Consider the following 15,622-nt stretch of genomic DNA (forward strand, 5'->3'; position numbering starts at 1 on the left):
ACGGATTAGTCTCTTCAAATGCAATTTAGATTAGATGCAATGCAATATAATATATTATGTTAACCTGTATTTAAAGCCCGAACAAGTACATAAGTTCTTTCTTGTCAAGACTGGAAAGGGACTGTATACGTTCGCTTCCCATCGTCTTTTGAATCAAATCACGCTTTTTCTCTTGTACTGCAACAATCTTTTCTTCCACTGTATTTTCTGTAATCAAGCGATATATAGTAACTGGTTTGCGCTGACCTAGTCTATATACGCGATCGATCGCTTGATCTTCTAGACTGGGATTGTAAAAAGGATCTTGCAAAATCACATGGTTGGCAGCCGTAAGATTTAATCCAATACTACCGCATTTTAGTGAGATTAACATTACAGTAACATTCAAATCATGAGTAAACTCTTGGATTGAATGGTCTCTTTGGATAGATGACATGCTTCCATCGTATCTAACATGATTCACATGTTCCGTGCGTAGCATATGAGAAACAATGTCCAGATATCGAGAAAACTGAGAATATACAAGGATTTTATCTTGAGTCCCCTTAGCGATAACACCTTTAATAATATCCAACAACTTCACCATTTTCGATGAAGAGGTACATTCACCCAACCTCTTCCCGAACTTCTTTCGAAAATCTTGTTCATATCGATTATTCCATAGGAGCACTTTATCTATACTATGCTGTTCTTCGTTTTCTTTTGCTACAGTTTCATTCTGTCTTCGCAGTGATCGAAGTTGGGATATAGATTTCAAGCTTCCAAACACCGCTTGAATTGTATTCTCCGAAACCAAGTGGTCCTTTGGAAAAGTGCCTCTGCACATAGGGCACTTTGGATCAGGTTGACTCTGGCTAGCGGGATGCTCCAGAAGCATCCCCATACACTCCTGACAAGTATAATGCCCGCAAGGAACGATAAAGACAGGAGACAGAGTGGAGTCAAGACAGACACTGCAAATGAAATCTTCAATTGTATTTATCCTCTCAACTACAGAAGGACTGAGTGTTTTACATATTTCTCGTGAGAAGTCAGAATCACAAACTTTCAAAGCAGCGGCAGGCTCCTTAACTTTTAGAAGCCAAGGATGGCAGCATAATTGCCGGAGACGAAGTAAGGAGACTAGAACGTTTCCATATGTAGAAGAACGGTCCAAGACATAATTGGCCAATAGAGACTGTGCTTGGTTCATTTGCTCCGCATATGTGCAGCGTTCTTCGGGAGTGAATGATACCGGGATTACCTGAACGCATTTTTCAGGAAGGTCTATAATTCGTTTATCATTAATATGCGTATTTTTGGTTCTTCGGAGGACAAGGGCACTCAAAAGAGCGCGCAAACGTTGCATAGCAGCCTTCACAATATCTTGCCTATAAGACCTGAGTGGTCGAGAAAAGTCCTTGACGAACATGCTCCAAACGGAATAGGGTTTCACCCTCAAAAATTTGATTAGACTGTACAACTCATCGACGTTATTTTGTAAAGGAGTACCAGTTAAGCACCAACGGTAGATGGAATTTAATTGGAAGCAGGCATTAGCAGCCTGGGTATTACGATTGCGGATGGTATGAGCTTCATCCAAAATGACTCGGTACCATGGGGTATCTAGAAAGGGAGTAGAAGCGGGAGGGACAAGCCGGCCACTATGGGCGTGTTGAATGAAAAGCTCTTTTTGCCGTAGTTCTTGGGACAACGTGCTATAAGTGGTGAGAACAATGTCGAAACGAGCGAGTTGTTCACTGGTATAATTTTTTTTAGCACCGCCGTGATGAATGTAGACGGAGAAATGCTTGGAAGGATGAACCTTGAGTGAGAGTTCACTTGCCCATTGGCTTAAGAGTGCCACAGGAACAACAATCAAATTGGATTTACGACTCGGATCAAAAGAACGGTGGCTCAGGAGCAAGGCGATGGTTTGCACGGTCTTGCCAAGACCCATGTCATCGGCCAACAAGCCACCGTGCTTTGGACTTTGTTCCATAGACTGCATCCAACTGTGGCCTTGCACCTGATGAGCAAGGAGGGGAACAAGGAGGCCGGCTTGGGAAACGTCCTCTTGAACCTTTCCGACGTCCAGGGACTCGGAATGGGATGTGTAAGAGTCTTCTAAGAGATTATGGAGTTCATCAGAGACATGCTTTGGGACAGCGACTCGTTCATAAGATGGAGAAAGGGAAGGAGGAGGAGATGGTGATGGGATGGGAGAGGGAAAGGCGTTTGGACGATGAGTAAGATCTTTTGCGGTAACAAAGGGACCAAAAGGAGATACTTTCGAGGGTGGAGGAGGAGACGGAGGTGGGAATTCGTCGTCGAGATCAATTGGATGTTGTTGAGAGCCGGAAGAAGATGATGCTTGAAGGGTAGAGTGAGATGCCGATGCAGAAGGAGTGGAAGTGGAGGCCCTGGAAGGAGGGCAAAACGGACGATTTTGAAAAGACCAAAGACGTTGTTGGCGCCAGCGCCGAAGGGAAGATGGTTGGGGGGAATGTCGTTTGGCGGGAGGGGAGGAAGAAGATGAACCAGCGAAATGAGAAGGCGTGGACACGGATGAGGAAGCCCGAGAGGAGGATGGATGAGTGGAAGAAGGTTGTTGGTTTCTAAAAACAATGGTTAATTTTGATCAGCCAAGTGATTATCCAAGTGAAAAGGAATACCCATACACATACAAAGGAATGGGGCGGGAGGAAGAGGAAATACTGGGAAGAGGGGGAGAAGAAGGTCGGTTGAGTTCCTCTTGGAGAAAACGAGCAAAAGCTTCATCAGCCTCGAGTTGGTCGGGTGATGTGGAGGAAAACGCGGCAGGGTCTAAAGCAAGCGGTAGAGACGACATGGAAGAGGCGAAACCGAGAATGTCATGGTTTCAGTCCAACATTCCATGAAAACAATTCAACAGAAAAAGGAAAAAAGATGGAAACGGAAGGATGTCCTACGAGAAACAAGTCAATTTGAGATTTCGTCGTTCAAGAGGAAGAGGTGGCGGTGGTAGCAAAGATGGATAGTTCGTTCAAGTGCGTTATCCAACCATCCTGTTGAAACCAAGGAAAGCTTACAGTTGAAGAATGGTTTCGAATGGTTTCGATGCTTTTGAATGGATTTGTAAGTGTTTTCAAGATGAAATGAATTGTACTGAAATAATTTCTAATTTTAGTAATAGACTAAGCTTTCGCTTTTCCATACGTGTACAGCACAGCTACTAGTCTAGTCCCATGTTGGACGAGAAGGAAGCGGATCTTTCTTTCTTTTCCTCTCCCCGCCAAGAGAAGGGTAGTTTTAGGTGGCGGTCGAGACCAAAGAACGAAATATGAGGGGTTAAGCCTCGCGTTATTATGAGGGGTAGGTTGACTTCACTGATCGTGATTGACTCGTCAAACCCCTCTTTACTTGAACCAATCAAGTCCCAAGGATACCGCAGATCAAGATTTCCATATGCAGAGTAACAAAGCCACTTTTGCAAGAAGTAGCGAGAAATGTTTGTTTTTATTTTTGAAAAGTTTATTCAAATTCTAGTTGACGTGATAATGTTCTACTATTTAAAGAACAAACAACAAGAAAAAAGAACAATAAATAAATAAAAAAATTAATTTGTTGTGTTGTTTGTGGTTTTTTATCGCTTTTTTGTTTATATTATATTTCATAATTACTACCCACGTATTCATGACGCAATTTCTTCGCAAGAATTAAAGATTGGTTAGACCCTCGCATCCTAGTTATCCCTTCGGTTGGCATGGAATGTTGAAAAAAAAAAAATTCGGTTTGCTCCACGAAATTCTCCTTCCACCTCCAGGCCATGACAACATAAACAAACAAATCAATACACGACTTTTATGGCAAACAAGAAACGAATCAACACGGATTCGATACAAAGAATAAAGAGAAAAAGAAATATCAATAAACATTCGTCTATACCACAATAAAAGCAAGTTTCAACAAAAATGAACAACAAAATCAATAATGATTAAAATAGTAATAGTAATAATAATAATTATAATAATCCACCTCCCACCATCAACAAAAGAATACAACACGTCCTTGAACCTTCTCCTCTTTCTCCTCTTCTAGTGATGTCATGTCCCTCTTATAGAACACGAAAGCAACGGACCTTGGCAAAGTGTTGTTACGCGTCGCGTCTCTATTTAATACTGCCCATCACCGGCTCCTGCTCTTCTCTACCTTTGGGTTTCTTCCTGTACTGTTGCTGTTGTTTTGTTTTTTTTTCTCCCATCCACTGGGTTCGTTCGTTCTTTCTTCCTTTTCGTCCCGTTTTCTCATTTCTTTTGTTTTTGGTTTTCTAGTTTTATTTTTTGATTCCATTGGACGACCCTCGTCTTTTTCATTGAAAATCTCTTGTTTTTGGTGTCTTCTTTAGCCATTCTTCAGCCACTCTTTGCTTTCCTATTCATACTACTATTCTACTATTCTACCTTCAATCTCAATCTCACCTATTTCTCACGATTGACCATTCCCTCGCAATCACTCCTCTCACTAACGGTTAATCGTCACTCACTGTCTCATCGATTCTTTGTGTGTGCCTCTTTTGTTCGCCGGTTTTCCTCCGATTGCCGCCTGTACCCGACTTATCCTCGGACAAAATTTTGGTTCCTCTTAACGCCTAATTCTTTTCATTCGCCCTGTTCAGCTTGATTCGCTCTCACCCTTCGGTTGCTTTCTCTGGTGCAGTCATTTTTGTTTGTGTTGGAATTTGCCACCTTTGCTCTTTCCCTTCATAACGTATCGTTTGCTCTCGTTCAAAGTGTCCCTTTGTGCACTGTTTACAATAGAATTACGCTGTCTCTACTCTTCGTTATTCTACCAAGTATATAAATATACTCAGCGCACAACAGCTCCCCTTCTTGTTGTATTCTCTTTTTATTTCGCGTTCTCCCCGTTCCTCCTTCTTTTCTTTACTGTTTTTAGTTACGCTCAGTTTTGGAGCTTTGTCTTAATTAGTGCTTCTTTTTGTGGCTATTCTCTGCTTTTCTGACAAGCTCTTGTGTACGTCTCTTCTACTCCAATCACATATCTTTGTTTTTCTCTTTTCCCTTTTTGCTTTTCAAACATACACATTTCAAGTTTTTGTTTGTCTCGTTTCCTTTCTCTGAATAGCCTCTTGTCTATTACAATTTTCTCTCTCTCCCGACACACACATATATATATATATATAACTTTGTTTATATCCTTCTTTCTTTTGAGAATTCCCCGTTTTTTTTGAAGCGTTCGCAATCTCTTGATTTCCTTGGATTGTCGGTTTATTCGTACCCTTTACGTTTCCCATACTTTCCATTACAAAGAAACAACTAAAACGGTTTTTGTTTTGTTTTGTTTCATTCTTCTTTCTATTTTACCTTTTTCCACATTTTTAAAGGTTTTATTTGCATCTTCTTTTGCATTGGTTCATATTTCTTTTTTTTTCCTCATTGGCTAAAAAATTTGTATTCCAATTAATTTATCACGGTCGCTTTCCCTTTGCATTTTTGTGTTTGTTTTCCTTGTTTCTTGCGATAATCTCAAAATTCAAAAACATACTTCTTGTTTGTTTATTTTCCACTTTCTTGTGTGTTACTTTTCTTTTCATTCCCTGTTCTTTGAGAAGGTTTCTGTTTCGCCTTCTATTTGATTGACTCTTCCTAGCGTCAATTTTTTGATTGTCTGTTGTTTTCTTTACTTTCTTAAAAAAATAGTCTCTGCGTTTTCGCAAAGCTTCAGTTTACGTCCGCTTCTCTGTTTATCTTGATTTGTATTTCCTATTTTCTTTTCTTTTCGGTTTCAAATGTCGATTGATTGCTTATATCAGCGTTCTTTGTTCCATCCCTCGTTCCTGCCTGCCAACCCGAGTTCTTCCGCTGAATCCGTTTTGAAAATGCCAGCTTCCTCGGGTCCCAGCATGCCGGATTACCAATCGTTGGCCCCACCTTTGTTGAAGCGCCCTTCCGTGGCTTCTCCCTATTCATCCGCCACCTCCCCCGTCTCTCCCATCAGCTTTGAACCAAAGAATAACGACACCCTTTGGATGGGAGATCTTGAAAGCTGGATGGATGCTACCTTCTTGCAACAGCTTTGGGCTTCTCTTGGCGAACCCGTCAACGTGAAGGTGATGCGTTCGAAAACTGCCTCTTCCGATGCTTTGATCAGCTACTGCTTTGTTCAATTCGCTTCTTCTGCTGCTGCCGATGTTGCTCTCAGAAAGTACAACAACACCGTCATTCCTGGTGCTCATTCCCTCTTTAAGCTGAATTGGGCTACAGGTGGTGGCATTCATCACGCCAACTATGTCAACAGAGAACCTGAATACAGCATTTTTGTTGGTGATTTGCTTCCTACTACCCAGGATTCCGATCTTTTTTTTACTTTCCATACCATCTATCCTTCTTGTACCTCGGCCAAGATTATCGTTGACCCCGTCACCGGGCTATCCAGAAAGTATGGCTTTGTTCGCTTTTCTAGCGAAAAGGAGCAACAACATGCTCTTATCCATATGCAAGGTTACTTGTGCCATGGCCGTCCCTTGCGTATATCTGTTGCTGCACCAAAGTCTCGTGCTTCAATAGCCGCTGATTCTGCATTAGGGATTGCTTCCAATCCCACCTCCAACAGACAACCCAATCAGGATTTGTGCAGCGTTGATCCATTGAATACCACTGTTTTTGTTGGTGGTCTCTCCAACGACTTGGCAGAGAAGGAATTGCAGCTCTTTTTCCAACCTTTTGGCAAAATCTTGAACATTAAGATTCCTTACGGTAAGGGATGTGGTTTTGTTCAGTTCAATGACAAGTTTGCCGCCGAGCATGCTATTAATGCTTTGCAAGGTGCTTTGCTTGGTTCCTCTCACATTCGTCTTGCTTGGGGACATAATACACTCCCTGCTTCGGCCCTCGAGAGAGCCAGTGATGACAGTGATGAAGCTGCTTTTACAGCTGTTGGGTCAAATAATGCACCTGCTCCCGGCAATTTGGTTGGAGCAAATGCTAGCAACCTCAAGGGTGGTCCAGTTTCTCCTAGAAGTGCTGTTGCTGCCCAGTCTTTGCTTCCCAATTCTATTGTCCATTCCTTGAATGGAATGGAACCTCTGAATGTTACCCCATTATCCCCTCCTCCCTTGTCTCGTTCTGCTTCTATTTCCCCCGCCTTGAGTGGTAGTGCTTCCGGTATGACTCCTCTTTCTTCCAATTTTTCTCATAACGGTGGACAGCAAGTACCTTCCTCGGTTTTGCATGCTGCCAGTATGAATACTACACCAAAGCCTCAGGCTAACGTGAAGCTTCCTGAATGGCTGCAATCATATGCCGGGGAAAATCAATCCTCTGCTGGAAGTCAAGACATTTTGGCCTCTCGAATGTCGTCTTTGAAATTGATGGACGATGAAGCGTTTGGTTACCCTGCCGCTTCTATTGGCCGTTCTAATTCTTGGTATCCCTTTGGCAAGGAACGTCAGTCCTCTCTGGTAGATGTTGCTGGCGAAAGAGAAAAGCTGGAATCTTTAGTGGATAGACGTTCGATTGGAGCAGGTGCTAGTGTTAGTGCTAAAAATCGGTTAGCCCGCCCTTATTCCTTCGGCCCCAGTGGCTCTCAATTTTTACAACCCACGTATCGCCTCCCCCGTGATGTATGAGTTATTAAAAATAGCTTGTCGATTTTTCTCAAGTTGTGTTTCGATTTTTCCTTTTAAGAACTTCTAATGGGTGTTTGTAATTTTCCATATTTATAATAATCGCTTTTTTAAAAGGGATGATTGATTTCCGCTTTTACTATCCTCTGCATTGTTTTAAATCATGATTTCTGTTTTCTAATTTCTTTTGATCGATTGACTGAGGGTAGTTTACTTTTGGCTTGATGGTTTACGTTGACTATTTTCTATTATATTATTACCTTTTTGATGTCTTCCTGTTTTGTCTTATATTTTACTTTGTCTTCTATGCTGTTTGTCGTTGTAAAGTTTTATTGTCGATATTTTATCGTTGCCCTCCTTGTTTTAAGTTATTGTCGTTTTTAGCGAATTAGGGGTTTTACCTTACTTCGTCATTTTGTTTATTTTTCTCTATTCATTTGACGTTTTTTTCGAACTTTTCTCTTTTCTCATTGTTCATAGAATAAATTACAGTGTTTTATCATCTTGAACCCAGTAATAGCAGATATGTGTAGATTGATAGGTTTTCTGTAATCCCACTCTGTGGGCAAGTGAAGAAATAGTGAGGATTGTATAACAGCGAAACTTCTATTTTTAACATTGAAAATACTATAAAGAAATTTGAAATGTGTAGATTATAAGCGCGTCGCTTTTTTGATTTATTTTTATTGTAGCGAGAGACGTTGCTTCATTTTAAAAAGTGAGAAATCAAGCAGACTGGACATCATATTCTTCAAGTTTGGATTTGGAAGAGAAAGTAGAGAGAAAATGAGGTCTTCTTTAAAAAAAGCAAAGCCAAAAATCATTCAAACTAGCGACAATGAAGAAGAAGAAGAAAAAGGCAGTGATATGGCTATGAGTCTTTCAAATCGTACGTACGAAAAAGTAAATGAAGCCAAAGAGGGAACAAGGATTACTAAATGATTGTAGAAAAACCATCCATCAGGAAGTCCAAGAAAAGGCCGCTCGCGAAAGGAGTCAAGCCAATCGACTTACAAGATGAGGTATGGCATGATTGATGAAAAATGTAAACTAATGCATAAACAGGAACTCAATGAAGGCCTTACAGAAAATGAGAAAGGAACACCATTACCTAGAGTGAAAAAGCCGAATCCTATCGCGACGACACACGATTTGTAAGTTTTTTATTTTTTTTGAAATTGTGAAGGGACAGGGCTAACGAGTGAATTTATTTAGAATATCCAGAAGAAGAGAGGAATTAAATTCATCCAGTGGATATACCGAAAGCTATGTTAATGAATTAAAATCGAAGAGTCGGCAAACTCCAGTTCAGTATACCGATCAAGGGCAGCTTAGAAAAGAGGAGCCCTTAAACAAAAATCAAGAGAGCGCTAGCTCACGTATGCTAAATCAAGGAATTTCTGAGGCTTCAATGATACAAGAATTAAGAGACCGCAAAGAACGACAGAGAAATATTGGAATGATGGACGATAATTATATTGCTTTGGACACCGGTCAGCAGGTGTACCTTCCTGGAAAAACCGGTAACGAAGATCGACTACTGCAACATGAAGATGAAGTGGAGGACGAGGGTTATAATGGGTACAACACGTTTGTGGAAGATGAAAAGAGTCTTCGAGAACTACATCGGTATAGTCCAGAGACGTTACGAAAAAGATCTATTCAAAATGCGCTCGAAGAAAACGATAAATCCATGGATGAGGGCGAGGACATTACTATGACTGATCCCATTCATGCATGGGAGCAAGCTCAGATTCAAAAAGGAGCATTTGCAGATCCTTCTAGCTTAGCCCAGCTCCCTCCTAGGTTTCCAAATATACTTACTATTGAAGAACAAAAACAACGATTGAAAGAAGCTGTGGCTTCTGAGAAACTTCAACAAGAAGAACGTGCAGAAATTATGAAGGGCTTACTCGACCAAGAGAATGAGATTCTACAAGCGGAAGAAAGAATTCAACAATCTTTTATGGAGCTAAATAGTCGTATGCTTGAAAATATGCAATCTGCTACCTCTTCTTCCTCTTAATACTCTTGGGTGTATATTGTATATGAATTTTATCGAATGTTTATGCATGTAGATCTTTTTTTTCAGGTCATTATCACGGCAAAATACTCCATATACTATGACAAAGGAAGTGTAATACAAGGGTAATTGCTTTTGACATTAACAATAAAGTCTTCTCTATATTCGTCACTAAAGATCTAGGGTCTGTACTCATTTGTTTATTCAGACGATTCAAACAAGTCGGATGGTCTACAAAAAATAGACCACTTGTCCGTGTAGGACACGTGTATAAGTTGTTGTCGTTTACGATTGACGCATAGTGCGACGCTATATATCCATGGTAGTCAGACAAGTGAGAATTGATATCCTCAACTGGTATGTCGGATTCTCCTGATTAACTAAATACGCCCGCGAAACTCTCGCTTACCACCAGAGTGTATTTCGTACCTACTGGACTGGTATAGTTAGTGCTTAAGATGCCTTCTATCTCTCTCATTGTTAGGTCCCTTGTTGAGGATCCCCTATAGACCTGGCGTTGTCAAGTAATCTATAATTGCAGATAAATCTGGTAATGGCGACAATAAAAGTGAGCTACAAAGGAGCTTGGTATCAATAACATGGTGAGAAATACGAAGGCCATTATATTTAACATAGAGCAAGACTTTTACGTTTCCACCCTCAATCAACTACTCAAACATGAAAAAATTTTTTGTTTACAAGTATGTATTTTCTCTTATAAATCGAGAATTGAGAATTCATTCCTTTCCGTCAACTTTGAAATTTCAATCTTTGAAAACAAGTAACATGTTATTTATTAATCAAAACCGTGAAATTGGCTACAGACTCAAATAGCCAAAAACTTCACAAGGCATAGCTTCAATGGGTTCCAAGAGAAGTTATTCCTCTTTAAATTACGATGTTTCGAGAAAAAGGGTGTTGGATCTCTTGGAGGTTCCTTTAAAGAAACTCACAATTGAAGATCCATCAAGTGGTATGCAAGATATAAAATCGAAAATCTATTTTTAGGCTATGATTTTATTTATTTATTTATTGATATTGATACTAACCGTTGTGTGTAGACCTTGATGTCGATATGGTTCATCGTAATCGGATTGCCTATTACAAAAACAAATACACCGTCGTCGTCGAAGATTTGGATGCTGAAATTGAGGAAGAAGAAGATGATAAAAAGAAAAACAGTTCTTTGAGTACACCGGAACAATCCAGATTAAAGCTTTCGGTTATATCTCCTTTAGAGAAAAAGCTGAAACGAGATCTATATTGCCTCCTCTATCAACGTCCTTCTATGAAAACGGAGTTGCCTCGTTCTGACTACTCTATTAGCTCTAAATATGCATCTTCCGCTGACTTGCCAGAAGCAGAAAAGCTATTCGAAGAAGGAAGGTCATCCTTCAATACGACCCGTGGAAACGCCTCTTGCAAATCACTCCGATTCTCATGCGACCTTGATTTGGGATAAGTTCGAAACAAAGCATTATTTGTCACGATTTCTTCAACCCTTTGCAAATTCCAGTGCGGTAAAATCAATCAACACAACTGAATCGGAGCACTCAAATGCATTGGTGTGCACTCATATACTATATGGAACAAACTTCACATTCGCTTTATTTATTAAGTTTTCTATCTTCTTTATTTGTTCCAATTTTTGGTGGTTTTTATTGTTGGACCCTTATTTACCGTAGTACAATGCTTGACCTAATCTGAATTTATATGAGCACTATGCCTTACGCATGAACCCGTTTTCTTCACTTCAATTTGGGATTCCTAGCATAGTCTTCTTCTGTTATTTATGTCTTGTTTAATGGAGTTTTAAAATAAAAATTTTATCACTGATTGCTCTGTTTTATGAGAAATCGCGAGTAGAGATATGCCTTCAAACCCGTACGAATTAAAGTTGAATAATCACAGTGATAGTAATCGAAAACTATCTCTAAGCATTCCACGATCAAGGTCTTCGACTGGAAGCTCGTCAGTGAACATTGAATCAACTAGTGCGCAAGTTGAATCATCCAGCCATGCAATCGCAAACTCTACTCTGTTTAAAGACAAAAAGTTTCAATGGAATAAGTATTGGCTAAGATGGGGACGTTTAAGAAGAGTTTCAGAGCAATTGCAATCCTCAACGTTGGAACCAAACTCACCTTTAGGGACTGGTACTTGTATTACTCATTCTGGAAATTTGTTGGCGGTGGGAACTTCCAACGGTTGCGTTATATTGAATGATTTAAAAAGTAATACGTCGTATATGCTGGTTCCTGAATTTTCTGGTTCCGAAAGTCCTCTGATGCCGGTAACCTGTCTTGCTATTGCACATACTCATAAAGTGCTTTGTCAAGGACACGCAGATGGGACCTTGTTTGTATGGGATTTGACTCATTCCCCTCCGATTCAACGACATGCCATCCGTCAACTCATGCAGGAAGAATCTGTAGTAACGCATTTAATCTTCAATGGAGTATCCGATAATGTACTCTTATCCGCAAATGCTGCTGGAAAAATGTTTGTTCATGAATTTTACAATCTTTTAATCAATAAACACCATTCAACCTGGGAATACTGCTTTCCGGACGTTCAACCTACGTTTGTTGATCGTTTGGTCGTCGATGCTTCAAGCATTTCCTTTGAAGAATCATATCTAACGTCTGTGAAACATACTTCATTCCTCTTTCTCCAAACCCTTTCTTGTCTTCGCATCATTTCCCTTCTCCCTAAAATATCGTTAGTTTATAAAGTAAGGTATTCCGATAATGAGGTTACCTCTGCTTGCCACGCTGTTTCTTCCTTTATTGTCTCAACCTCTGGGTCTAGATCTAGGACCAGAGCTTTCTTTTGCGTTGGATACAATACTCATATACGCGTATATGCGTTAACCTTTTACCAGGGTGTGTTATCGGCAGAACTATTAAACAAAGCGAATTTTGACTCTCCCGTATGGAAGATATGGTATCTCCCTAATAGTAACATTATTTTTGTTTTGCTAAATGATAAAAGAATACTGTTTTTAAATGGCATCAACCTAGTTGTCATGGGTGTATCTTCATTGTCCGAATATAAACTCCTCACTTGGGATTGGTATCAATCAGCGTTAACGATGCAAGGAATTCCTCATATTGTCTTTCCATATATTAGTTCAAGCTTTACTATATCTCCGAGGTACTTATTTTTTCTTACTCCTGAATCGGTCATTGTGGGTACATTCATTTCACCGAATGATCAACTACAGGTTGCATCTGAGAAAAACAATGTAAAGGATACGCTTAAATTAGGACTTTATTATCATGCGAACTCGAGTTTATTTAGCAAATTTTACTACCCGCCTGATTTACGCCATAAGTTAATGAGTTTGCTGAAGAATTATATCTGCTTATTAATAAAGAGCTTTCCTTCATTTCTGTCTGTGGAATCATCTAGCGTTGACCTTCTTTCTCCACAAGATGCGTTAGAACAATTGCTGCAGCGAGCTGAATTCAATAATCCGGGCTGTTACAATCTCGTGCTTTATTGTTTAAAAGTCGCCCACCTTCTTAAAGATTTGGATTCTTTATTAGATTATATTCTACCTCGCTTTGCCGAAGCAGATGTTTCTTACGTTGTTATGGAAGCATTACTGGATTTAGTACTCCAGCAGAGTTTCAAAACACCTTCTCCTGAATTACAAAAATTATTGCTTCTATATTTGGAAAATAATGGAAGGCTAGCTTTTGCTGATAGATTGATACCTGCAATTGAACATCGATATTTGGATCTCGATTTTTCAACCAAATTTTCTTCTTCTAAAGGACTATTTAATTCCCTGTGTTACGTTTCGATTTATGCATTCAATGATTACTCCATGCCTCTTGTTAATTTTCTTAATTTATTAGTTGAAGATTTTAAAAATCCATCTGAATGGATTGAATATTGTGTGAATAATGGCTTTCAATATTTATTATATTCCCTCACTGGATTCAAGTACCCCCTATGCGAACCCAATGGAATAAATGAAGCGTACACTGTCACACATACCCTTTTAAAAATAATTTTCTCCCCCAACATATTACCTTTCAAATTATCGGTTCCCGAATCAGGTTCTTTTCCTTATCTTCGCCTCTTTGTTAAGAAAAGGGCAAGGTCATTTTTTGAGTGCATGGAAAATGCTTTTGACTCTCCTTATTTCTCTTTAGACAAGGTAAACATTGCTAAACAGTCCGTTGATACTGTAACTCGTCAATGGGTAATTGAGTGTCTATCACAAATATTTGATACTGCCAATTTTCAATGTGATAGCTATTACATTTTTCTCGCGAATACAGTTGCTAAGTACTCCAAACAAATTTTACTTCCACAGTCATTTTACCTCAGAATTATGGAAGGTCTATGTAGCATTGAAAGCTATCATAAAGATAGCCGGGACACTCAGAAAGCTGTCGAAAACTTGCTTTTAGTTTATGATCCTCCGAACATTGAAAATCTGCTAGACTGTTTCTGGAATAACCACTTTTACCATGCTATTATGACTGTGAGTTATAGCCATAGCTTTTTTGACTCTTATTTCAGAGCAGTTTTAGCCTTGTGGGATCAAAAAAAATTTTCTCTATTGATCTTCAAGTCCTCTGAAGCTTTGATCACGATGCTGTTTGATAACCTAAGAATTTTAAAATCCATGCCTGTTCGTTATAACAAATATGTCAAATGTTTAACATTTTTCACCACGGATCTACTAAATATCGACAATGTTACGTTTTTAAGATTGGCTTCAAGTCGGTTAGACAAATCACTTCCTGAAATGATTGAGAATATCTCCGCTAAGACTGTCACCATACAAGCATTGGAGATTTTATATAAGCTATCCACGTATGAAAATTTGCTCCAGTGGTTTGGCCATCGTCGTTTGCTATCTTTTTTCGAAATAGTTTCTGCTACTTCTGGGGATTATGCTGTACTAACATTATTACAAAGTTCGCCAGATTTTAAAAATTTGGATGGACTGATAAATGTTTTTTTACATTATAATTGCTTAGAGGCAAGTATTTACGTTTATCGAGAACTAAAGCAGTATAATCATGCTTTATCTCAAGTTCTGAAATATGTTCAAACAAGGGTTTTCCATGAATCAATTAATGAGTTGAAGAAGGTTGTACCAAAAAATATGGAACGCGAAACTTATTATCTTCAGATCGTCGTGCCACTATATCAAGCGTGCTTAAGTTGTCTTCCACCGGAAGAAGCAGCTAATCTGTGGTTACAGCTTGTGTTCAGCTTGATAAATGTTTATGCAAATTTATCTCGTACTTCTTCACAAAATGGTTCAAATGTCTTACTGTCATTTGAAGAAAAAGTTTTGAACTGCATTGAGGGTTTATTAAATACTTTTCTTGAGTTGGTACAGCCGAACAAGAGCTTGTTAAATTCTGTGCTTATAAAAATTTGCGCAAAGTCATCTGAAAGTCGCGAATGCAACACGTATATGCGGGATCTATTGCTTAAATTTATGACTGATGTTCACGTAAGCTGCGATTTATATCGAGAGTGCTCTTTACTTTGGGACAGGAAGCAGTTTTATGATACGAAGAGCTCTTTAAGTAAATGTACAATGGGAGTGCTAATAGATGAACCAGACAAAACCAAAGACATGGCTTCAAAGAAACAGAGGATAAAGGTTCTACTTTCTGGGCAAATTCTTCCATGTAGTAATGAATAAATGTGCGGCAATGATTATGATGTTTTATAAATTAAATAATAACTTTTCAATTATCGATACATGATGACCCGTGTACTTTCTGTTCTCTAACGTTTATTTAATAAATAAATAATAATTCTTTATAGTGTATGAAAAAGTTATAGTATATGTTTAAAATGCAAAAAAAAAAATTCATTATCCATAAACAACAAAATAGAGATGAATTGAAGGTAGCAGCTCTCTTCTTTAAACGAGTTCAAACCACTGTTGTATTCCTAATTCAAAATGTCAAAAAAAAAAATTTATAGAGGAAAATATTTAACATTGAAATTAA

General features: G+C 39.0%; 5 protein-coding genes across 5 annotated transcripts; 4 read left to right on the forward strand and 1 right to left on the reverse strand.

Annotated features, from left to right (window-relative positions):
• Positions 1–70: 70 nt before the first annotated feature.
• On the reverse strand, positions 71–2,830 carry rrp1 (ATP-dependent chromatin remodeler/ ubiquitin-protein ligase E3; the record flags this gene model as incomplete). The annotated part of the gene is made up of 2 exons (XM_056182090.1): positions 71–2,597; positions 2,667–2,830. 2 exons carry the CDS (start codon positions 2,828–2,830, stop codon positions 71–73), a joined length of 2,691 nt encoding a protein of 896 aa, XP_056038670.1.
• A 2,937-nt stretch (positions 2,831–5,767) lies between these two features.
• Positions 5,768–7,606, forward strand: csx1 (RNA-binding protein Csx1; the record flags this gene model as incomplete). Its single annotated transcript, XM_056182091.1, has 1 exon — positions 5,768–7,606. The coding sequence occupies one exon, from the start codon at positions 5,768–5,770 to the stop codon at positions 7,604–7,606; it is 1,839 nt and encodes a 612-aa protein (XP_056037608.1).
• Positions 7,607–8,389: 783 nt separating this feature from the next.
• ntr2 (spliceosome complex disassembly protein Ntr2) lies at positions 8,390–9,629 on the forward strand (the record flags this gene model as incomplete). The annotated part of the gene is made up of 4 exons (XM_056182092.1): positions 8,390–8,492; positions 8,552–8,625; positions 8,669–8,757; positions 8,819–9,629. The coding sequence occupies 4 exons, from the start codon at positions 8,390–8,392 to the stop codon at positions 9,627–9,629; spliced, it is 1,077 nt and encodes a 358-aa protein (XP_056037607.1).
• Positions 9,630–10,487: 858 nt separating this feature from the next.
• On the forward strand, positions 10,488–11,088 carry SOMG_03302 (Schizosaccharomyces specific protein; the record flags this gene model as incomplete). The annotated part of the gene is made up of 2 exons (XM_056182093.1): positions 10,488–10,599; positions 10,688–11,088. The coding sequence occupies 2 exons, from the start codon at positions 10,488–10,490 to the stop codon at positions 11,086–11,088; spliced, it is 513 nt and encodes a 170-aa protein (XP_056037352.1).
• A 408-nt stretch (positions 11,089–11,496) lies between these two features.
• vps8 (CORVET complex WD repeat subunit Vps8) lies at positions 11,497–15,309 on the forward strand (the record flags this gene model as incomplete). The annotated part of the gene is made up of 1 exon (XM_056182094.1): positions 11,497–15,309. The coding sequence occupies one exon, from the start codon at positions 11,497–11,499 to the stop codon at positions 15,307–15,309; it is 3,813 nt and encodes a 1,270-aa protein (XP_056038271.1).
• Positions 15,310–15,622: the final 313 nt, after the last annotated feature.

The sequence above is a fragment of the Schizosaccharomyces osmophilus genome, chromosome 2 (assembly GCF_027921745.1).
Source record: "Schizosaccharomyces osmophilus chromosome 2, complete sequence".
In the NCBI taxonomy this organism is placed as follows: domain Eukaryota; kingdom Fungi; phylum Ascomycota; class Schizosaccharomycetes; order Schizosaccharomycetales; family Schizosaccharomycetaceae; genus Schizosaccharomyces; species Schizosaccharomyces osmophilus.